Source organism: Protopterus annectens, chromosome 3.part1 (assembly GCF_019279795.1).
Source record: "Protopterus annectens isolate FY-2018-M chromosome 3.part1, PAN1.0, whole genome shotgun sequence".
Classification (NCBI taxonomy): Eukaryota; Metazoa; Chordata; order Ceratodontiformes; family Protopteridae; genus Protopterus; species Protopterus annectens.
In genome coordinates, this window is record NC_056732.1 from 81,968,515 (window position 1) to 81,994,466 (window position 25,952).

The 25,952-nt window shown below is 36.7% G+C and overlaps 1 protein-coding gene across 1 annotated transcript in view; it reads right to left on the minus strand.

Annotated features, from left to right (window-relative positions):
- The window catches only part of LOC122797635 (fer-1-like protein 4), a 1,984,889-nt gene that overhangs the window by 1,646,431 nt on the left and 312,506 nt on the right, over window positions 1-25,952 (minus strand). The window contains exon 9 of the mRNA XM_044066179.1: window positions 497-605. Coding sequence (XP_043922114.1) covers window positions 497-605 — 109 coding nt within the window. The remainder of the gene's footprint in view (window positions 1-496; window positions 606-25,952) is intronic.

Sequence of the window (25,952 nt, forward strand, 5' to 3'; positions counted from 1 at the left end):
TTGTCCTTCTTCCTGTGTTTAGTAAATTTTGAATATGAAGATGAAGGCCGTCCCATTTCATTGTCACTGAACGCTCCCTGTACTCCCAAACCACATAATTTGGGAGTTACATGAATTTTGGACTCAGTTTCTTATTTCTGCCTTACATGGAACACAATAAGATGCTAAATGATATTTAGTGGTGATTAGCTCATTGCACAAAGCAATGCATCCTTCTCAGTGTTCTCTGTAATCTCATGCAGGCCAGTGACAAATATAATGCATTATCACAAAACAAGCATCTTCTATAATATTGTCTAAAATCATTGAAAGGTTATCATATGTTCAGTTACAGTTGAGCAGAAATAAATTTACCAGAACAGAGTTCATTAAACCTACACTGGGTCAATAATAATAAAAATGTTTTTACTGAAGAAGTTCTGTAAATAATACATGTCATATAAACTAAAACAGGAATTTCATGTAATGGCATATGCCGCAAACATCCCCAGTTTACCTATTGACATTTCAAAAGAGATTGTCTTGAGTCCAACACTCTTATTAATCATTGTAACTTCCAGAATAGCAGCTCTTAGCAAAAATTCTTCTTGCTTGCTTAAAGAATCCTGAAAGAAAAATAAAAAAATATAGCAATACATAAAATTCAGTAATTAAAATATCATCATGCAATTCACTTGCCTATTAATGAGTCATAAAATTCTATGCTATAACTGTGTCCCATCTGTACAGCTATTGTTTTACATGTATAACATATTTAAACTAGTAACATCAAATTAATTCCTGATGAAGGGCTCCTGCTAGCGCAAAAGCTTGAGTAACTGCAAAACATGTGTTAATGCAATAAGATGCATTACATCATATTTGTGTTGTATCTTTGTGTTTTCAAATTCGCACCACGCACTCCTTCAGACATACTTATTTGTTATATGCTCTCTACTAGCTGCTTAAAGAGGCAGTGCTTTCTGAACTATAATGAAAAGAGATACTTGTTTCACATGGGCTTAGATGATAAACAGATCAATGACAGTGATAGTGCAGATGTTATTAGTGTAGTATGTTATCTATGCCTTGGGAACCTTGTAACGTAGTTCAGAATTCATTCAACACACACATTAATGTACACACACACACACACACACACACACACACACACACACACACACACACACACACACACACACACACACACACACACACACAAACAAGCACTACTCAACAAAAGGCTTTTGTTTAAAGCAAATATGCCCAGCTTTTGAATACTAAAAGCTTGAAAGGTAGTATAATTTTAAACCACTTGTGAGACATCCATGCCTGGATTATGCACCTATAGCAAGGAAGCACTACAGCTTATATAGGGAAAACAAGGTGACTGTCAAGCTTACATGTTGTCTGATAGGCAAAAAGCATAGTCTACAAATTGCACAACATGCATTTGCTTAAGGAAAAAAGGTGCTAAATTCAGATTAGGGGAGTTGAGAAACAGAAAACTTTATCCTGGTTTCCTCTCACCCAGTAGACTGACTGTGAAGAAACTTTGGTACCTAGAAGCTGTCTGTATATAGTAGGGAATGATTCAGGAGAAAGTCAATCTTGAAGGGAGTTATAACCTGCACAGGAAAGGGTAGGGCAGGTATAGGTAAGATTAAAGCTATGAAGCACATTCAAGATATGCCTTTTTTAAAGAACTAGATAAAGTGAATTCCCGGATTGCTTTACTCGCTACCAGAGAAGCTAAGGTAGAATTGATAGCTCAGGTGTTGCTTGGTATGTGGGCTGCTTTGGTACAGGTGATACCTAGTTATTTTCGGGGGACGTAAGAACATGAAGAATGCTAGAAGTGGTTGTTTATAATTATAACATAATTAGGATGACTAGCCAGATCTGTTTAGGAGTCTCTAGGTGATGAAATGAAAAAACAAATAGACATCTATAATAATGTTAAATAAATGGTTAAGAGGTTGCAGGAAAATGGAAGTGCTTCTACTTTGATGTTTGTAAAAATGTTGTGGGTGCTTAAATAATGTAACTAATCCAAATGCTGTCGAAGAAGACACACAGCAAACAAGATGTCGTTCATTACTCACCTTTATTTAAAAAAATGCTTCTAAACAAAAAAAGAAAAAAAAAATGAACTTTACAGATCAAGTTTTCAGGCATAGCACAAATACTTGTGTCCTTCCTCAAACTCAGTACAAACATGTAATCACTTTCCTGCTTTAAATACAAATCCTGCTATACAATTAACACTAATAAAGGTCAATTATATGCCATAGTTAGTTGTAGTCATTACTGATTTAGCATTCGACACAAGCGTTCTATAATTAGGCCACTTTACAGCTTTTATATAATCAAAAGAAAAGCTATGGAAAAGAACCACACACGTTCTAATAAGAACTCACTAAAATTTAATGTTAGCGCTTTCATAAAGTACAATGCCAATACTTCATCAGACAAAGCAAGAACAAATGTAAAATCCTTATATAAACAAGCAGTCACATGATATTAGTCATCTGACCCACTATCCATTCTAAAGCAAATCTAGACAAAATATGACAAAATATATATGACAAAAAACTCCTCTCCTAATTAGAACATGTCATATAAAAATATTGAACATTTTTATACACTCACAAAAAATATAGTAATGAAAAAATAAAAACAGGAAATGTTTAGGTTTATGTTTATGCATTCATCTCATCAAACTTTTCAGTTTTAAAATACATGCTGTAGAACAAGCTTTGTTCGTACCTGGTTGTGTAAAGGCATCTATTCTGAGCTGCCATAACAGTTCTTGTTGTTCCAGTCTCAAGGACAAGCCCCCCCCTCCTCCTGATAATCAACATGGTCAATGACTTTGAAAAGAAAAGAATGATCCGGATCGTTAATTATATGCTTAGCCAGAGCATTATCAGTTTTTCTATTTTTAATGGCATATAAATGTTTGTATAAGCATTCCCTTAGCTTCCTGTCTGTCTTCCCTATATAATAACTGGGACAGAGTCTACATTTTGCCAGGTATATAATGCTATTAGAATTACAATTATATCTTCTCCTGCATGTATACCTCATGTCACTAATTTGGAAGCTATTCCCTGTTTCAATGAATGTACAGTAGGAGTAGGGGCAAGCTTTACATTTATACATGCCCTTTACCTTGGAATGATCCCGTTTTTTTTAATTCTAAGAGATTCTTTAATTCTGACCCCTTCTATAAATAACTCTAGGATTGGATGCTAGTTTAGAACCTATAGCTTCATCAGTGGAAATTAAATTCCAATTTTTGCTCAGAATCTGTCTCAATGTTACAGCATCCTTACTGAATGGTGTTATAAAAGTCAGAGAAAAGTCAGTTTTATCATTTGGTGTAACTAAGGTGTTTGATAAAATAGATGCATCATCTAAATTTTGACCGTTCAAAATGGCTCTAAAATGGCCAGATGGTCTTTTCAGTTTTACCTCTAGAAGTAATTCTTCTAATAAAGAATTAGGGTAACCACATTTCAAAAACAATCCTTTTAGACATTCACATTCAGTAAAAAAATCAGAGTTATTAGTACCCATTCTGGCAGCCCTAACAAGTTGTCCTTTTACTACTGACTTTTTCTGATGAATGGGATGAGAGCTGAAATAGTGTAGGAAAGAACTGGAATAAATGTCCTTCTTAAAAACTGTAGCTGTATAAATCTGTCTTGTTCTATCCTTGCATAAAAGGACATCCAGCCATAGCTTTTCTTTTGGTTTAAGTAGTTTTTCTTGGTTTTATTTTTAGCTTTTATATAATGATGTTTTGCTGGTTGTTTTAGCTTGTATTAAGACCCATGGTATGTGAAGTCACTCTGTGGTTTAGAGGGATAAACACCCTGTCCATATTGTAGTCAACCTGAGTTTGAATAGCAGCTGAAATGCCTATAGGAGCTGGATAGGGTGGATGGGAATGAGTAGTGGTTGCCAGATGGCCCATTCTGGAGGTAGGGAGGCTTTTATAGCTCATCAGATAGGTGACCCCTAGCTTTAGCACTAGCTATTTACCCCTTAGTGTGTTTGACTACACTGTAAAACAAGAAAGATTCAGTATTTGAAGGCACACCTTTCCTCTAAGGACAGCTATAGGGGAGGTTGGAAGATCTGATGTAGGAGAGGGAGTGCTGACCAGGGGAGAGGAGAGGACAAGGTGGGGTTCCCTGCTGGATTAGCAAAGCTGGCACACTCTGTACTGCCCATCTCTTGCTGTGACTAGATCTCGTGTTAGATTCAGAGGCTGGAAGGAGTAGGTTGTAAACTGTCACCTATCTAGGAGTCACTGGCTCTCACAACTGTGGAAAATTGGACAAGTTTGGTGCAGACAGAGGAGCCATTGGCTCCATCCTGTGGGGATGCAAGAAATGCTGTTGTGTTTCCATACCTTAGACCAGCTTTAAAGATTATGCTAGTGCATCCTCTAAATTATCTATCACTGCTAGCTTAGCCAAGTCACATGACTAACCCAAGCAAAAGAAACCACTCCCACCATGTACTCCTGCGCATACAGTTCCTTTCAGGATAATTTATTTTGTCTAGTATGGCATGCATTTGTTTAATGGGAACCCTTTTAAATACCCTGAAAAAATGTTATGCCATTTTTTTCTTTACTATTTATTTTTCCTGCTTTTGTTAAGTGTACTAGCACTCAAATAACTACTCACTTATGTGTACCATTGTAAAATATATGTACTATTATGCAATTTCCTAAATGCGTTATCATGTACTTTCCTAATCTAATTCATAGATTCATAGTTCAGTACTAAGCTACCTGCACTTGCGAGCCATTTTAAGCCTAGCCAATTATCCCTTGTGAGATTCAAACCCTGCACCTTGTGTTTGTAAGGCAAACACCTTAGCCAATAAGTCACCCAATTTATATAAGACTATTTATAATATTGTTTATGTCTGTTGTTCCCACCTAAATGTCATGTGTCATGGCTGAAAAGGGTCCCAGGACCAGTTCACTTACTCATTTGGGAAATGATAAATGCACAAGTAAACTATTAAAATAATTAAGATATCTACTGAATTTATATCCAAAGTGAGAAAAATATCATTTGGTAATAAGAATGTATCCTTTAGCCATGTTGATCTATCTTCAGGATCATGAACATACCTTTTGGTGCATTTCATTAATAGACTCATAGAATGATGATCAATATCATGACCAGACACAAAACTAATTAAGTTATTTTTTTCAATAAATAAGGCTTCAAAAATATTAAGATGAAGCCCACTCAAACAATTCAGCTTAATCTGCCACCTTTTCTAATTGCCTAACCAGTAGTCAGTATTAGCGTGCATGAACTCATGCTTATAGTTGTTTTTCAATCCACCAACATGTAATAGTTGCAGTAAAACAAATAAATAAATAAAAACAAAGCTACATGACCTGTATTCCTAATATGCCTAAATAGGGCACTGGTGTTATTTCCATTCTTTATATCATTCATAGTTTGTCTATGTAAAATTGGGAACAACTATGACGGATGGCCACATATCCCCCACCCCCTTCAGTTTCACAGTCTAACTTATCTTGTAAATAACATTTTATTTTGTTTCAATGTGTTGAAATAATATACACACTAAAATGGTATTGCATGTATTACAGTACAAACATGTAAATATGCCTGATGTTCCTCTGTTATCTCACGGAACTCCATCTAACAGCTTATTTAAATATTTGTAAGTCTAAGCAAAAAAGAGGTATGTAGGCACATGAGACATTGCATGTTTTTTGTTTGTATACCATTTGCAGATAATAACAGCTTCTAACCTTTTAAAATATTTACTGGTGCAAAACACCTATGGCACTGGGCCTCATAACACATCTAGCCATTCAGTTGTTTCCCTGTTATGCCCACCCTGTTAGGCATTATTGCTTGCTTAAAATATAATACATTGTTTGCCACTACTGATTTTATATAAAGATCACTCTCAGCAGTGCTACTGTCATTAGATCTATGTATGCAAACATCCAAAACTGAAAATTTCTGTCACTCTTACCCTCAGTCCATAAAAGAAGTAAATGTTTTATAACTCCCATCTATACAAATATTCCCTATGCAAATACACAACAACATTTTGTATATGTACTAGTCAAAATATTTAATTAAGTTAACCACGTCATATTTGCAAGGTTTAATGTGCTCCTTGAAGGTTAGAAAATTGCAAGTGTGTAGGTCAGTGGGAGTATCCACAGCCTTCCCACATGTTGTATGAAATCCATCCATTCAGTGCTGTTGAGTTACATTAAACTCCTATAGAGACCCCATGAAAAGGCACTGCCATACACAGAGTTTATTAGGCAAGTAAGGAATTGGAGCAGATTACCAAACCTTTCTTCTGTATAACACATTGGTGCCCTGATATTCTACTCGAAACAGACTTTATTATTTATTTATTGATTTTTGTTTATCAGGAAAGCCCGACTGGGTCACAAGAACCCATTTTCAGTGGAGACCTGGGGAGAAAAGATCCATTTAACAGAGAAAAAAAAAATTTCAGACTTTACATAAAAACAGGTGAAAATTATACAGTTCAAAAATAATCAACAATATTGTAAGGCACAGAGATATAACAAAACTATGTCACAAAGATAATGAGAAAAAGCAAAGTAAAACACTATATACAATTCTAGAGAGCATCCTTTTGGCAGGTCACAGTAATAATAAGTAAAAGTCATGTGTTTAATTTAATTGTAACTATAAAGGGGGAGAGAGATTAGGATAGATGAGCACAAATGGGAAGGGGTGATAGAAAGAGGTTATGTAAAGTGGCAGAGAGGGTAGGATAGGCAAGTGAAGATGAGGAAGTAGAGATGGGAAGAGAATCTGCACACATAGAGGTAGAGAAAAGTAGAAAAGTAAGTAAAATAATATGTTCAAATTAGGACTTTTGAAATCAGAGCAGGAAGGAGTTAGATATGCTAAAAATGTGAACCTGTCATTTGATCAGCATATTCAAAGAGAATGTCGATCCTGCAAATTTAATTTGCTGAAATAACTTTCAGAGGAATTTTCTCTTTTCTTTACTGTTGTGGTCCTCACAGTAGGTATATATAAGTTTTGAGGAGTTGGAGTACCCCATCACATAGGAGGTAAAATGGAGTTTGCCCCTGTGCCAGAAAAGACTTGCTCTGAAGTTCAGTGAACGTTGTTTTGGCAATTTTCATTTAGACCATTAACATTCAGGTATTATTTTGTAACACTATCAACATAAATCCTTTAAAATGTGCTTCTTTGATCTTACAGGTGTGATATATGTTATTAATTGACAGGAAATGCCTAGGACATTTAAAATACAGTAAAAATGATAGCATTGGCACTAACGGCATTTTAAAGAGAAAAATTGGGTGTTGTAGAGAAAACGCTAGTACCACATGCAAATGCAGTACTGTGAACCAGTCTTGTTCATAGCTAATGAGAAAAAAGTTATGTTTTAGTCTTTTTAAGGTGCTACAAAACAGAAAGGATGTAATTTTGTGTGTATCTAAGAGCCCAAATGTTTATAAGATAGACATTTTTGTAACTTTTTGTGGCATGTCAACTGAAAGGAAAACTGATATTGAGCATATTCAGTTGTTGTTGTGTCTTTCGGCTTTTCCCGGTTAGGGGTCGCCACAGCGGAACGCTGGTCCGCTAATGATTGGCAGTAGATTTTTATGTGCCAAGTTGCCAGCCCTAATGCACAACCTTCAACGAAGGTATGCCCATTCACGCATGTCTCCACACAGAAGACACTCTAGCTGAGAATCGAACAGGACAACATCTTACTGTGAGGCGACAACGCTACCACAGCACCACCACCACAGTACTGAGCACATTCAGTAATGATAGTAATATAGTGTCTTCATAAGTGCTGCTTTAGCTGAAGTCAAAATAAGAATGAGGAATGTGTGGGTTTTAATGCATGCAATATACTGCAATTGTGTAAGGCATTCTGACAAGAGAAAAACACAAAGCACCAAGACTAGAAATCACATAAAATGTTGTAAATTAAGTTGCATCAGACATTGATATTGACATAAATAAATACATTCTGGGTAACACAGTATGACTAAATCACTAGGCATAAAAGTACAGTTTTAAGCACATGTTTAGTTATAACTGCACAAACTTCCAACAATAACCATGTTTTCTCCACCTATTCAAATACAAGCTTAGATGAAAGAGGATATTCCTGATAATCTGGCACTTAGTTAAGGACAAGATGTTATATTGCTAGGACATTAAATAATACAAAGGGGAATTCATAAAGGTTACCATGGATACCTCACGGTAAGCTTTTGTAATTCAGGGACAGCTCTAAGCCGGTGCTCTGGTACAAAGGCATGCAGCACTGCATTGGGCTGTTTTTCAGTCTCTGATCCATGAAAATGAGGCAGTCCTGGGACAGGCATATGCTAATTAGCTAAGTGCTGTTTGCCCACCAGAACCACCTCCAGGAAGGCATGTGCTGAGTGGTTCATAGACTCACTCTGTCATGCAGATTAGCATGGCCACTCTTATCACATCACAATTGTGAAGATGGCCAAAATGCAGTGTTCATTCATTGCTGAAGAGGTAAGTACTGGAGATTTTAGAGGTAAGGTAGGGTCAGGAGGTGTATGAATGAGTGTATGTGAAGGGCTGCATGTGTGAGTGTGTGTATGTTTGTGTGTCTTTGTCTGGGATATAATGTAATGGGAGAATAGTTAGTGGTGAGGTAGGTCTGTGTGTCTGTGTATGTATATATATATATATATATATATATATATATATATATATATATATATATATATATATATATATATATATATATATATATGTGTGTGTGTGTGTGTGTGTGTGTATGTGTGTGTGTGTGTGTGTGAATGGATGAGTGTGTGATTGCAAGTGTGACTGAGTTAGTAGGAGCCTGTGTCTGCATAAATGTGTGGTGAGTGTGGGCTGGGTGACTGTCATACCTCTACGCACCCCTAGACTAACAAGCATAGTCTAAAACATTAGGTGGGGGGACTGCTTGCTACCAGGGATAACTGTACTTCAGGGATGGGGGAAAACAACAGCTACCAGGGTTACATCTTATGACCTGTACCTTAATGGCATTTAAACCAGTATGGGAATCAGGGGGGTGGGGGAACACTAGTCACCAGGGATACTACTCTTGTGCCCTAATGGTACATAAACTTCTAGAGATTGGGGTTTGGGGGAACACTAGACACCAGCAATTCTACTCTTGTGCCTTAACAACATTTAAATCAAACCAAAATAGGGATCAGGTTGGGGGAAGCCACTAGACATTGGGGATACTATTTTTATGCTCTAAATGCACTTCTCACAGTAAGTGGATTGGAATGGTGGAGAATTACTGGACACCAGGGATATGATATACAACATGAGACTGCAACCTTCTGTAATGACCTAGGCCCAAGAAAGGAGCTATCAGGGATGAGAAGACAACTAAGGAGGCTGGTGTGTGTGTGTGTGTGTGTGTGTGTGTGTGTGTGTGTGTGTGTGTGTGTGTGTGTGTGTGTGTGTGTGTGTGTGTGTGTGTGTGTGTGTGTGTGTGTTTGTGTGCGTGTGTGTGTGTGTGTGTGTTTGTGTGTGTGTGTAGGTGTGTGTAGGTGTGTATATGTGTGTGTGTTTGTGTATGTGTGTTTACTTATTTTTTAATGTATACTTGTTTGTGTGGGAGAGTGACTGAGGGGTGGGTCTGCCTTTGCCTACACAATGTGGCAGCTAACCACATTTAGTGCCGATCTACACATTGTGGTAGTTAACTGTGATTTACATATATGCAAATGAGCCAAACATGAGGTCTTTTTTCATTGTGCCTAACATCTCAGAATCACAAAATACTGCATCGTGGAAAGAGGGCATTTTTTAGTGTAAGATGTACACCTTGTGCTGTGTCTGTTAATGAATCCCTTGGAAAGCATTTCATATGCTAATATTAATGCCCAAGTAAAGGATTGTGTTTATCTATGCTAATCAAAATATTTTAAGCTTGACTCCTGGCTGGCTTGCCAATACTAATCTGACACATATAGAATTAGTTGCCATAGTAAAATGCAACCTGTAACATCTTAGTTTAAAGTTAATTGCCATGGAACTGCAGACAACTGTTATATTATGTTTGTATGATAACCACAGGGAGTACATTAACTTATTTTTTAAGTATTTTAGCACTAGAGGGGTTATGGGCAATCTTATGGAAACCTTCCCCTTTGAAAATGTTGTAACCAATATATGTTGATAATTAACAACACATTTTCAAAAGGGTATAAATATCACCACCTATAAATAATAAAGTGTGACTACAACCAGTCTGCTTTACATATGTTCATAGGTTCATAGGTCCATAGGCAGGTAATAGACTATCAGTCCAAGGGCCTATGTAAGCCTAGCCAACAAGGTTCCCTGGCTTTCACCACCCAAGACGGTTATTTTCCTGTGCCCCTGTTGAGCAGAGTCACAGAAGTGATTCCTGGTGTGAATTTCCTATTTCTTGAAGAGTGCTAATGAGAAACTCTGCTTGATATGGATAGGTAGCTTGTTCCAGAGTATGGGAAGTCTCTGAGACAGGAATCTATCCCTCCAGCATGTTCTGCTTATTGTGGTGACAAGGTTTAGTTCCCTGGAGCGTGTAGCTCAGAGGGATTGGAATTTCTTTAGGTGTAGCATGTCCAACAGCTCTGGGTTTGAGATAGCTTTGTATGTTAGGCAGAGATCACCTTGGAGTAGGTGATATGCTACAGAGTAAAGCTGGAGTTTTTTGAGACAGTCAGTGTAGGGCATCTGTTTGAGGCCAGGAATCCTCTTTGTGAGGTATTTTTGTGGCCTTTCCAGCTGCTGCAGATGTCTTGTGAGGTACATTCCAAAAGGGGCATTGTACTCAATAATGGGTCTAATGAGAGCAGAGTAGAGGGGAACAATGACCTCTTTTTTCCTGGATGAGAACCCTTTCATGACAAGGTGTGTCACACAGAAGGATTTTCTGACTACTGTGGTGATGTGATTATCAAAGGCGAGACTACTGTCCACCTGAATCCCAAGGTCTCTTAGCACAACTTTGGCATTAAGTGAACTGCCACTTATGTGGTAGTTCATGGGTACCGAGTTTTTACCAAAGGGGATGACAATGCACGTTTTGGCATTGAGCTTGAGGCCATGGCTCTGACACCAGGCATCAGTCTCAGTGAGGCCCTTCTGTAGGATGTCCACATCATTTGGGGACTTGACTATGGCACCTAATTTGCAGTCATCTGCAAACTTCATCAGCTAGAGGCCCTCTGTGTTAGCTTGTACTTTCGAGAAGTAGTTACGTAACAGGGGAGGACCCAAGACTGAACACTGTGGTACTCCACTTGTCACAGGTTTGAAGTCAGATTTGGAGTCTGCAACTTTTACAGTGCAGGTTCTGTTAGTGAGCCAGTTGACAACCCATCTTGTGATATATGGATTTATACCCAGTTTAGTGAGTTTATCTGTGATTCCAGAATGGGGAATGGTGTCAAAACCCTTGGCGAGGTCAAGATAGGCTGTATGAACTGTTTTACCCTCGTCTATGGCTTTGGTGACTGTTTCAAAGAAGTTGATCATGTTCAGGAGGCATGATCTGCCCTTCACAAACACAAACTGGGTAGGGTCCAGAGTTTGGAGGTTACCAATGTCTTTGTCTATGCGTTCCATGATGATACATTCCATGGCCTTGCAAATCAGGCTCATCAGGCTAATATGATGATGGTTCCTGGGGTCCATGGTGTCTCCCCCTTTGTGGAGTGGTATAAATGTTGCTGTGCACCATTCAGCATGTACAAAGCCTGATGTGAGGTTGTAACTGAATATGGTGCTTAGGTGGGGGGGGGGGCCAGTTCATTCTGAAGTTCATGTAGAATGCAGCCTGGGATGTTGCCTGGTCCCATGGATTCTGTGTTCTTGACTTTGGAGAGCGCAATTTTTACCTGCTCAGTTGTGATTGCAGGGGTACTGCATTTTTTCTGTATAGATATGGGCCCTATTGGCAATGAACCTATTAGCCAGGATGTTGGCAATATCAGTTGGTTCTGTAATTTTTGTATCATTGTGCTGAAACTCAGAGCATATCTGGGTATTGCCACTGAGATTCCTGACATAGCTATAGAATGCTTTGTGGTTATCCTTAGAGTAAGTGGCAATCTTGTTTTCATAGCTGCCTTTGGAGGATTTTATGAGGGATCTCAGCTTCTTACTGAGGCTGACTAAGGAGCTCCTCCACTCATGGGATTTTACTCTCTTTTGCAACAGTTTCTTCCATCTGTTGTAGAGTTTGTTTATAGCAAGGGATCACCAGATTGGCTTACTTTTTGGAGGATAGCGTCTTGGTTCTGCTAGGGATAGCACGATCCATGCATTTGTGTAAGTGCATATAGAGTGCATTTTTATAAGCTTCGGCAGTCGTAACTGTATTGTCCATCTGCATGGGTGTCATGAAGTTTGCCACTTCTGTCTTAAGAAGCATTAAGTTGGCTTTGGAGACATTTTTTAAAGTGGTTTCCTTAATAGGGGGTTGGGGTGGGATGTGGATATCTATGGTGATAAGCTTATGGTCAGATCTGACCAATGAGGAGTTGATTTCAGGTGTGGAACACCAGTTACTCATGTTGGTAATGACTAGGTCTAGGATATTATTGTCCCTGGTGGGGGTGTGGATAAGTTGATCCAGGGCACTGGAGTTTTTGATTTCTAGAAAGCGTTGAGTGAAGGAGTTGGTACATGAGTAGTATTCCCAGTCAATGGTGGGGTAGTTGAAATTGCCCATAATTAGGGTGTTTGGTTGAACCTTAATATTTTCCAGTATATCAAGAAAAGAGAAGTGGGAATCCTGGGGCATGGTGGGGGATCTGTAGCAAGCTACAATATAGATTGCAGTTTTGCCCAGAGTTAGTTGCACTTGGATAATTTTGGATGCATTATGTTGGGCAACTAGCCTGGAGGTGTGGATATTCTTAATTAATATAGACACTCCTCTGCCCTTGGTGTTCTGGTCTGGTTAGATGGCCAAAAGGTATGGTATGAGTTACATCCAGGTAATGCAGGGGTGCTCTCTGGAGCCTTGAACCAGGTTTCAATCACTGCATAAGTACATTTTCCCACTAAAAGACTGTCTCTAAAGTTAAAATGAATTACATTTTGTGAGGAAAAGATGGTATTAACAGATTGTGTGTGCTAGACTTAAATCCCTCTTGGGAAAAATTATGAAAGAAGCAAGTATGAATGGAAATGAGTGAATTATTAAAATAACTGACATGGAATTAATTAATTATGAATGTATACACCCAATAACGAGAATCTGTATATTTTTGGAAACAAGGAAAGCAGTTTATATGTTGGTAGGGTTAAAAATATTTACCAAATATACGCTAAGAAGAACCATAGCTCATTGCAAATCACTTTTAATAGAAAACAAATAAAAATGAACCCCTAAGGGTTAAAACTATTTTACACACAGGTTAAGCACTTTCATCTGCTAACTACAGACTTCATCAGAACAATGAGATGTGTGTTTCTCCTCCCTATATAATACATTTTCAAAAAATTCAAGATCCAGTGGAAATGCTCAATCAATTGACTTTCTCATGAATAAAACATAACCTTATGAATATTCATTAATTCTGCTCATTCAGCCTACACAGTTTTATATTACACCCTGTTACCATACAGTTTCTAAATATACCCATAAAACAATCATATGTGCATATGTATATCACATTTTGGTATAAAAACATTATTATACATTTTTAAATAATTTGTGCTGTGTTAAAAAATATATGTACTTCTTTAAAACACAATATTGCACTTTTGTTATATAGTATAAGAACACATTTGTGAAAAAAAAACATATATATATAAGATATTAATACTCATTTGTGCTATATTAAAATATATATATACATCTTTAACACTCAATATTGCACTTAGTTATTTGGACATTATAATCTAACATTGCCTCCTTTCTTGTCGCAAAAGCTTTCATTTTTTTATTTTTTTCCATTCACTTGTTCCTAACTTTATTCTGTGCATACATGTACCCTTCTGCAACATGTCATTATATCCTTGCATCCAAGATTGGTTTAGTGGGAATATAGTCGTTCAACCCAGGTTCTTTGGTTGTATTTAGCCTGAGTTGCCATCTGACATCTTTTTCTGCTAATTTGACCTTAACATTTCCTCCCCTTAAGTCTACCTTTATGTGTTCTAAAATCCCAAATTTAAACACGTAGCTTGCATCATATTTAAGTATGTGTCTATGCAAAGCATTGTTTTTATCATTTTTCCTTATGCAGTAGGTGTGATCATATATCCTCTTCCTCAATTGCCTGTCCGTCTTCCCCACATAAAAACTCAGACATGCCATACACTTAGCCAAGTATATGACATGTTGGGATAAACAACTCCCTTTCTTAAACCTTACTCTAGTGTGGTTGGTGTCCCCTAATGTAATTAATTTCTCTTTTATAATCTCCTTACACTGTTGACACTGCCCACATTTTTGGTATACCCATCTCCAATGTCACCCTTTGTTCTGCCTTTCACTCTCTCAAACCTATTCTTTAGGTTAGACCCAGTCTTGTAAACACACATAGGCCCTGTATTCGCTTTACTGTAAACCAAGTCATCACTTCTTAAAATATTCCAATTTTGTCTCATTATTTTCTTTACCTCCTCACATATGGACTGCACCCCACTACACAAGCCCTATGGTGTGAATTTACCTTTTCATTCTCATGTTCTCCCCTGTATTTCTACAACCCAATACCAAAAAGTGGTTTGTATTTTTCTCCCATTCTCTCAGTACATATTGAGTGACATCATCAATTAAGTATCTGGGGTAACCCTTTTCCCCAAATAATGTTCCTATATATTCTAACTCTTTCTTCATTTCATTGAAATCAGATGTCATTCTCACAGCTCTTATGCACTGACCCTTGATAATGCTCTTTTTTTGACTTGCTGGGTGACAACTAGTGTATTCTAAATATGAGTTACTAAAGTTTTTTTTCTATATATTCTGGATTTGAATCCTGTTGTCCCATTCAATACAAAAGTGTCTAAATTTGCTATCCCTGTTGTGCTACTACTATGGGTGAATTTTAAATAAGTACTGGTGTCATTCAAATACTTCACAAATGCATCTACTTCACTTGTTGTACCATCCCATAAAATAAAAATATGATCCAAAAACCTAGTGTAGCATATACATTTACTAGCATATTGACTATCCAAAATATATTAATTTTCCCAATCTAGCAACACCATATTTGCATATATGGGGGCGTATGCCGCCCCCATGGCTACCCCACTTTTTTGTCTATAGTATTCACCCTCGAACCAGATGTAATTGAAATCCAGTACAATAGACATAAAGTCACAAATTAAACTAGTCTTTTCCCACTCAAAGTTCATGTACTTCTGAGTACGGTTACTAAACCTTTCTAGTCCTTCTTCCTTAGGGATGCAGGAGAACAACACCACCACATCAGTGGTTATAAACACTAACCCTTCCTTCCAAATTTCCAGTTTCAACCTTCCCAAAAAGTCCCACGAGTCTTTCACTATATGGTGCACTCTATCATATATTGGTTTTAGCCATCCATCTATTACTTTCCCATATGGGAATGTCATAGACCTACTACCAAAAATAATGGGCCTGTAAGGGGGATCTTCAATACTTTTATGGATTTTGGGATGCCTACTATGGTGGCAAGTACTGGATGTTCCACTCTCAAAAAAATGTACAAATTCATATCTATCCTGTTGTCCAAAAGGAACTCCTCCAGATATAAATCAATCCTTCTATGTCCGATACTTACTTCATTAATAGAAGATACCATATACTTACTATCATTATAATCCTGTGTTTCTACTAGTTCTACACCCCCCCCCCAATCCGGTTTCATAACTCAAATGGCAGTCTCATAACATATTTCATTTAATAATTTGTTTTCCTCCCTACTTAAGTTGTACCTTCTCTTTCCCTTCGTACACTTCTCTTGTAACTTATACATTCCTTCAGTGACCAACCTCTCATATGTAACCAATGTAGGATGTAAAGGGGGCATATATTTACTTTTTTTCTTTAACACATTCTCCTGTGCACTTATTTGGTTGCCCTGAAAGTGCATGGCCAAATTTAATTTCCTTAAGTACAATTTAAACTCCAACAAGGTATCTACTACATTACATTTTTCATAAGGGACATATTTCATACCTTTTGTGAACAACATGAAGTGGGTTTTCTTGAGCTTTGTGTGTAATTATATATATTAAATTGCCCCATACTGAATTGTACAGCATTGTGCTGCTTTATCTCCTCTTCGTTGTCTCATTTCTCAAGCCTTCCTTCCCCTGCCAGTGCTGCACCCCCCCTCTCTTCTGCCCCTCCATGCATCCCTGAACTCCCATGTTCATTGCTGATTCCTGCCTAAAAAAACTTTTTCACCATTGTAAGAAAGTAGGAAGCAAGTAGGAATGCAAATGAGTGAATTATTAAAAGAACTGACATGGAATTAATTAATTATGGATGTATATACCCAATAACGAGATGGTATATGTTTTTGGAAACAAAGAAAGCAGTTTATATGTTGGTAGGGTTAGAAATATTGTTATTTTGATGTTTGTATGTATTAGATGCAGTTTAAAGCTGGTTTCTTAAAAAAATGATACTCTGCAAGTATTAAATTTACTATTAGGAAAGTTTCATAGGCTACTTCAGCATTTAGAAGTTCTGCTTTTCTTTATATGATTTACCATGATCAAGAATGATGAGCCACCAAACCAAAACCTAGAAAGAAAGGTTGTCACACAGAATTAGTGCTCGCATAATGCCACCAACACTCCTAACATCGATTCTGGTTCATGTAACACACACATATCATTGCCACCTGGCAGCAGCAACCCACAAGCAGTTGCAACAGTTTGAAGTAGCTGCTAACACAATACTGCTCTAGAGATTACTTCAGTCCATGTAAAAAAAACTCTGAAACAAATATATACATTAGAGGCTTTGCACCACACATCCATGGGATTTTTGCTGTAACACTTCATTCTCTAGTTTTGTTGGCACCATGAAGGTTAGGTCACCAATTAAATGCTCCAATTAAATAAACATCAGTCAACTGTACCAAAACGTAGTAAACAGTGAATTTGATGGGTAGTGATATTTTTCCACCCATCTGGAAGTCATACACTTAACAATATGCAGCTACTATGGCAAAAAGAGAGATACAAATATAAATATTTGCATAATGATTAGAATGAAGTCTACAAATATGCCGTAGAGACAAAACAAATAATGACTTAAAAAGTATCAACCATTAAATAAACCAATCTATTTTGGACAGTGTTAAGTATCAAACAATGTATGAAGCGCAGTGCAACAAAAGACCAATAAACGAAAAATGCACTGTGAGAGGACGAACTGCACCGGACAACTAGTATTCCAAAACCAGCTTTATTGTACGTTAAATGTTAAACAAACAACACGTTTTTCGTCACTTAGATCAGACTTCATCAGACAAGAAGTAACACAACAAACAACCATATATATATATATATATATATATATATATATATATGCTGACCCTTTGTTTGAAATAGCCAATGAAAATCTAACAGTGCTCATAAATATGAATGAATATGCCTAAAATGTAAATACATAACATTGAACAAGTCAGAATAAAATGCTGTGATTCACAAAAGTAAAATATATGTACCACTTTTAAAATAACGAATAATGTCATAAAGTGTTAAGTATCAGTATACAATGCTCACACGTGCCTACAATGGTCTCTTCTGAGTAGAATGTCTACATTTAATCAACCCCAAATGTTATCTGCAATGGATTACTTGCAATGGATTTTCACAGCACTAAACATTATGGGAAATTTCATAGCTACCATCCATGCCTAACTTATCAAGCATGCTCAGCCAATTTAGACTTGCCTCAAAGTTTGCATCAATGAAGCCAAGAATTCTTTTGAAACTGGGAGTATAATCCTGGTTTTACCCATGATGAAATGCATGCTTTTGTATTTGCATAATCTAGAATACGTGTGTGTGAGACAGAATGTGTGTAAACCTTCTTTGAGAACTGTGCTCCTCAAGAAAACCATCATAAGCTTGGAACAGTGCCTTGCTCAAACCATTGATTTATCCTGGAATGTGACCTATAGGTTGGAAGATTCTTAAGTTCTCATAAGAGCAATCATAATGTTATGCATAAAAAAACAAATTGTACAGTATTTGAATACTGGTGGTTTATTGCCAGTATGTGATAAGCATACTGTTGACTATTTAACTGCATTCCATCGCTAAGATTGCAGCAATCCTAATCAGTCTTTGTACAAGAGTTCACTGATGAAGTACACTTTCCTTGCTTCTGTCTCTGTCATGGAAAACATTTAAAATTATTTAGTTTCTGCAGAGCATAGTCCATTAATCTTGGCTGGTCTGATGTTGAAGGAAAGAACTATTAGTGCACATTTCAGCAAATTATTGTAGATTTCCTTGAAGTTTCCACTGGCCTTAAGGCTGACACCTTCTAGATGGAAGAAACATTTATTGTAATTCATATAATGTGGTAATCTTCAAAAGCAGATGTACTGAGCTGAAAATACAGCAATATATCATAACATCTGTCTCAGGAAAAGGAAAAAACGTAGAGGGGATGCATGTAGGGCAATTACTTTAATCCATTCAGGGAAGACAGAGTGCAGTCTTAGCTGCACTTATAAGCAAAGACGCCAAGAGAAAAAAAAAACACGTGCAGGCAATCAGACGCTGTGCAACAGATGGTAGAATTTGACCTTGTAGCAAGCATGAGGATGGGTAATTTGTCGAGAAGGGCACAATACCTAGGTCAGAATATGATCCCCAAGGAAACAGGGACAGGTGAGAACATTTCCCCATTAATGAGCAGTAATAAGATTTTATCCTGACATAGAGCCAACCAAGTAATGTAACACTTAATATATGAAATGAGCTTCCAATATTCTGGACAAGGTTTTCTGAAGCAGGATGTGCATTTTGAATGTAAAGTCCACTCCATCAGACCAAGAAGGTATTTTTCTTCTTTGTAACCAAAAATCCAGAAATTGTGGAAATGATGATTAAGGTATTGCTACAAAGATGTTTCCATGCCTAGACACACAACAAACTGATAATATCATTGTTCATGTTCATCATTTCTGTGTTGTGTATCTTTGTTTCTTTTTAAACACCTTAATTATATTATTACTTAAGACATAGGCACACACACATTAATAGAATAGGAAGTAAGCCATATTAGCATTTTTTATTTACATACATTATACAGTGAATGTTTTTTTCTTTATAACTGTCATTGTTTTCCAACATGACATATATTGCTGAGTTGCTGTTTTCCATTAAATCTCACTTCTTCTTCTGAACATTCAGTCATTTGTATCCCCAATACTTATGACAGAGTACACTGAAGGGAATGTTTTAAAAATCTGCCATTACACCCACAAAAGACCAATTATCTCTTTCTTTTTCATCACATCTCCAACATTTGCTCCTTACCTGAGGAAAAATACCTTTGCAAACACTTCCAAGCAAAGATCCTAAACTTTCTGAACTCTGTTGTATATTGGGAAACTATACATATAGCTTCCTATTGTTCCTTTGTAAATTGTTTTTCAGTCTCTCTTCCTAATATTTTTTAGCATGCTCTAATTGATTATTATAATTATAATGCAATGATTTATATGCCTTACTAATCACCCCTTTTTAAAAAGCAGCTTCTGTTCCAGAGTCAATTAAAACCACGGGTTTTTCACATAGGACTGCCATCTCCCTTTTTCTTTGCCTTTACTCTGATATTAATCCCTGATCGAGACGTTAAGCTCTAACATGCAGTCCAAACTTCTTCTTCTTCTTGACCTCATCACACACTATTAATTTTCCTTCTTTAGTTATTTGCTCCCAATACCTTGATTCCTTTGCCAGTTGTCTCCCATAAATATCAGACCTCTCTCGTCTAAATTTTACCCCTAGTTGTAGCCAACTCTGTTTTTTCTTCATATAGAATTTTATTGATTTTATGGTACGTGAATATCACACATAAATGCAGTTTAACAATGAGTAATGGTACAGAAGAGAACATACAACCACTAACTATATACAATATATACAACAGCGCTGCTTAAGGCTAATATGACATCTCAGAGGAAAACTGATGCAACATCTATATGCAAAGGATGATATAACTTAACAGAATGTATTGCCCTTGTTTGAGATTTATAAGGGGGGAAAGAGAGGACATAAAACTTATCTTGAGTCACTGTACTGCCAGGGTAGGAAGAATGGAGGGGAGAAAAGGAGTTAAGCACACCTATGGGAAAGACTATATATTAGCGACAGCTTACCTAAGTTTATCTATACTTAATTGTCAGCTAAGTGCTCAAACAAGGTATTCCAAAACGTCAGGTACTAAACCTGCTTTTGAGAGTTTGTTATTAAAAGTTTTTGTGACATAATGTATTTAATAGCCAACCATCTAAAACCGCTCCAAGACATCTTAGTGCGATCCAACCAATGTTTGGTAATGTAGAATTTTACTAAAAGGCAAAGTGTAATTAAGGTATAACTCTCTTTGCAAAATCTCCTTTCTACATTCCCATGCTGGCTTAGTTCTTAAAAATAAATTTCTTTATTAATATAATGTTTTATATGGCTGTTATTATTCTCCTTAAGGATCTGCATTTAACATCCAACTTTCAACTTATTTCTTAAACTCGTCCCGTTTTGTTTATAACTCTGTTATTCTCAGCTAGCTTCCCATCCTTGCTTGCACTGACTGTGGTGGCAGTCATTTACTGAGTCCAAACTCTGCTCCTGAGTATCGAAATGTTGAGGTTGCTTCAGACAAGATACGCTTCAGATCAAGGATATGTTTTAACCTTAGGATTATGAAGGGGAAATTCAAAATGGTGAGAAGTTTGTCTAAGTCAGCTTACATTGCTTGAGGCTTTCTATACTCTCAGATAACAAAAGTCCCAGAGTTTGGGGTACATTATTCAGTTTTTCAAATATTGCAGGAAGCAGGTAATTTTCTGCATTTCGAGGGATTTGTATAGATCTCTCATTGAAAACATTTATGCAAAGAGTAAAAAGGTCACACAAACAACCCATTCAGTAAAAACTGCAATAAAGACCAAACCAAGCTATAGACTTCACTATATAAATATCTTAAACCTCTTGTAGTGAAGGCCCAGGGGATATATGCAAATGACCCCTTAAGGACCTACAATTGATTCAGCTACATGGCTTCCAAATGCCTTTGACTTTTTATTTTTTAAGTATGCTCAGGTCAATAAAGTTAAACCCCACTAGCAGGAGACATGCCATGTTAAAGAGCTACATACTGATGTGGACGTGCTCTATTCACCTATCCAACGTATTGCCTTGCAGCTTGTATATTGTTTTTCTAGCATGGGACTGAATTGCATGTAATGAAAACAGCAATAAGTAGAGAAAGACTTTATAAAAAGGTCTGCATTAGTACTTTAGTTACCTTATAATGGAGTTTGTTATACAAGGGTAGTCAACATTCTGAATGTTCATTCTCCTGCAGTGCCATTAGTATGAATGACTAATGATTCAATTGATAACAGATAATCAATGTATATTAGCTTTGGATTATCTAAGGTAGATTTTTTTTTATTTTTAATTTATATCATTTTGCATGTCCTGACTTGGCTGAATGAGCTGTTGTGGGATTTACTAGCTGTTCATCTCCCACATAGAAAGACAGCCATCTTAAATGGGAAATGGGAAATGTTTAATGTAAATCAGTGACAACTGCAACTGTACATTAAAACTTTAACATTAACTGTGGCCATGGGTTTAGAAGAGAGGATATTAAATCACCGACTTCAGATGAGAAATAAATCCATGCTGATCGTAAATCTAGAAGGTGGAATTCTGAGACAGTAAGGAGTTTTACAGAATATTTACCAAAATGATATCTTAGAGCATAATTATTAATTTCATAAATGAAATGCACTTTTGAAAACTGTATAAAATAGTACTAATACATGTACATCAGCTAAGGAAAACAGAAAAGTCTCTAGCATATCAAATGAGGTATAAAGATGTTGGGAAGAATATGGTATTTAAATGACTGACAGGAATGTACCCTCATAAGTATGAGGACAGTTAAAATGCTTAAAAGGTCAGATAGTCTGGCTGAAGCAAGTATTGATAAGGGGTTGGCAGTGTTTACTATGGGTCATAAAAATATTTTCTTTGATTATTTGAATATTATGACTCAGATGAGACATACGCTGATCTGAATATTTTGAATGATGTGGAACTTCATGTGATGTGGGACTATGGTATATACTGTACATACATAGGAAGACATGTTGAATTGCTTGTTAGCCTCATACCCGTTGAAATTAACTTCACTGCAGTGTATAATCCAGCTTTATCTTATGTTGGGCCAGTGACAGGAGACTAGCAAGTATAAGATGGCAAGTGAAACTGGGAAGAGAGGGGCAGGGAGGTATAATCTCATTAGCAGGATTACTACAAATGGTGCAGCAGAGTGACTGATTCCATTACCTGATGTTGTCAACCTCCCTGGTAGTACTGAGCTGTATGACACCCTGTGATTTAAAATCAACATAAAACAATTTGCAAACAATAATCAACAACTGAAAAGGTTTTATTTGCATCCAGAATGTGTATCCTTTAAAATTTCTTATGTAAAAGGAAACTATTTCAGTTACATGCATCATGGATGTTTATTTCAATATCCATAAAGACATGGCATGCTTCACCAAGGCATATTCAATCAAACTTGTACTATCAAACACAGCACACAAAAAATGTACAGTGCTCATCCATTTCTGACCCCCCGATTGCAAAACATTTTCAAATATTCACTTCATAAATTCACATCACAGTAGAATACATTTATATATGCATCTGCCCATTCTTACACCACAGACCCGCAGTGAAATAAAACAAATATGCACAACTATCTGTGCCTAGTACACAAATAGACTCCTCAGTAAAACAAACACACATCCATAACAGATACAGTCTTGAGGTAGTAAATAAATGCACATACATATAGAGCCACAACCTATTCATTCATTCATTCATTCATTCATTCATTCATTCATTCATTCATATCACATTAACATAAATAAACACCCATACAAGGATAGGTGTACACTCAAACAAACATACATCTTTTAAATTATTTCTATTGGTTCTTTCATTTTTTTCTCTGCTGGGATACTCACTTGTGAGGCAGCCAGCTTGTCTTAATTTAAAAACTCCCATAGGCCAAGCACAGAGTATGCAATCTCATCTAAAGAGCAACAAAATACTGTTTTTCTGTTGCATTATAGTTGCCTAATAAATTGCATAATTTTAAGTATTATGTGATTCATTTTTGCTGTACTTTTTACTGTTTATATAAAGAATTATATTGTGTTTATGCAGTGGCCAGACTGTTACTGCATCACTGCAATGTTCCTAGTAACAAATTTGGTGTTTTCTCTGCTTTTTCTAAATTTTGCTGATATCTTACAAGTTTCCCTGCTATTTTTTGTCAGGTGTTAGCTTCTAACAACTAATGGTAGTGGTTCTGTAGCACTGAAATAAACTGCTGCTATAGGCTGGTGTGAAGGCTGCCAGCCTAGCCAGATGAATTGTGCAGATAATTCTATCATTTGTAAATATGAATGTTGAATTACAGACTTGTTTTCTTAATTGAAAGAAAATACTGTGAAATGTTGAAATACAAGCTTGTTTTCTTAAATGAAAGAATATGCTGTGAAATGTTGAACTTAAAACAACGTAGCAGCATTGCCCACGAAAACGAAATCAAGCATTTTTTGTCTGCCCTTTGAAATTAAAATTATTTCATGTCTGTCCCTTTGAAGTTAGAATTTGGAGTCAATGAGTCTGGAGTGAAGCATCCTGCCTATTATTTTAACTTAAGGAATAATTACTAGAGTTTACATATGGAATGTCTTTTATTGATGTAGTTTCCTGCAGGTGCAACATAACAATTATGTAATTTCTGTTAGCCTGGGAACACCAGGAAAGTGTGAAATGATATAATGGAACAAGGACTGCAATAGCAATTTAAACAGAGAGAATCAGAAGGCATTAGGCATTTTTATCTTGATCATCCAACAGACGGCACTGTCTTGCTCATATGTAAGTTATCATAGACTTCTGTTTTCTTTTAGAAATAGCTAGGAGCTAGAAATATTAGACTAAGTGTTTTTCTGTGATGTCAGAGCTGTACTACTGAATTATTTTAAGTATTTCTATGTGATCTCTGAACTCTTGACTAGCACTGTGTAATAAAAATATTGTCTTGTGGTTTTAATTATTTATTATTAAATATTTTAAAACCTCTTAACTGAAGCTGGTTAATGTAGAGATAATTTAAGCTCTTATGAGTACTTGCATGCCTTTGATAAAACTGCACAAAGCCACTCTAATAGCTTTAGCCCTGGGTTATACTACCAAACTGGATAATAATATTGCACAGTAATAATTTGACACCCCTTTAAGGGCCTTTGGGTAGCTGATAAATATTAGCTGGGTATTGGCATGGTACTACTGTATAGTCTGGGAAAAAGGAGGCATAGCTGGAGAGCCTGTGCCAGCCTTTCCTAGGAGTGTCTGTGTAGTTGTATAAACTCATCTCAAAGTGTGTTTGTGTGTGTGTGTGTGTGTGTGTGTGTGTGTGTGTGTGTGTGTGTGTGTGTGTGTGTGTGTGTGTGTCAGCTACTTGAGCAGGGACAAGAAGCACTGGTTGGACAGAGAGGGTGCTGGAGGTTTTAGCTTGCCCACCTAGGCTGAGATCTGGATCCTATAGCTGTGCCAGTGGGGAGTCTTATTGGGGACCTGGGGAGCAAGGGAGGGACCAGCCCCAGACTGACTGTGATCTTTGTATGTTCTTAAGGGAAATTGCACTTTACTGTTTGTATTTGTTATCCTTTCCTTCATATATGAGATGCCCTCTCTGGTGTTAGTGGTGAGGACTGAGGCTCCTTGATTGCTGGGCCAGGGCACAGGCATCACAGCTGGAAGTAGACATTGTTGGTTGAATTCCAAAGTCTTTTTATATAGGTTATTTTGCTTTTCCGGCTGGAATAAATAGTGTGAAGTAGTCTGCTTGTTGACTTAATTTAAAAGCTCCAGTTTGCTGAGCAAAAGGCACACGGTCTGAAATTACTAAAGTTGGCATTTTGAGCATATTCCTCATCTAAAGAGCAGAGATGTGTTGTTTTGTATTGCACACATAGTTACCTACTAAATTAAACAGTTTGACCACTACTTTAGTTTTAATGTACATTATTACTGTTTGGTAAAAAAACAAATGTTCTGTTGTGTTTATACAGTGGTTTGACTGCAACTGCATTGCCAGTGGTTTGACTGCAACTGCATTGCCAGAGTGTTTCTGGTATCTGATTTAATGATTCCCTCTGATTGTGTTAATTTTGCTACTGTTTTATAAATTTTCCACTTAGTTTGTGGTCAAGTGTTAGCATCTAAACCAAAGGTAGTGATTCTGTAACAGAGAAATAAACTGCTGCTGTATTCTAGAAGTAGGAATTTTTAGCAGAATTCCAAACTAATTTTCTACTTGGTTCTTTTATTTTCCCTGTGGGAGATAAAACGTGCTGGAAACTTCTCTTCCAACAACTGCACAAAGCTATAATAGATGCAATCTCTTCCACTGTCAAATTCTCTACCAGCAAACCTAGCCATTATCATACTATGAGTCTAGCTGTATTCCTATACTGTTACTAATTAGATTCAAGCCAGCAGTATCTGGATTTACCATCAACTGTTCTTATTCATCTTATCTTTATTACTTTTTTAACAAATATGAAAATTTAAGCCATAGTT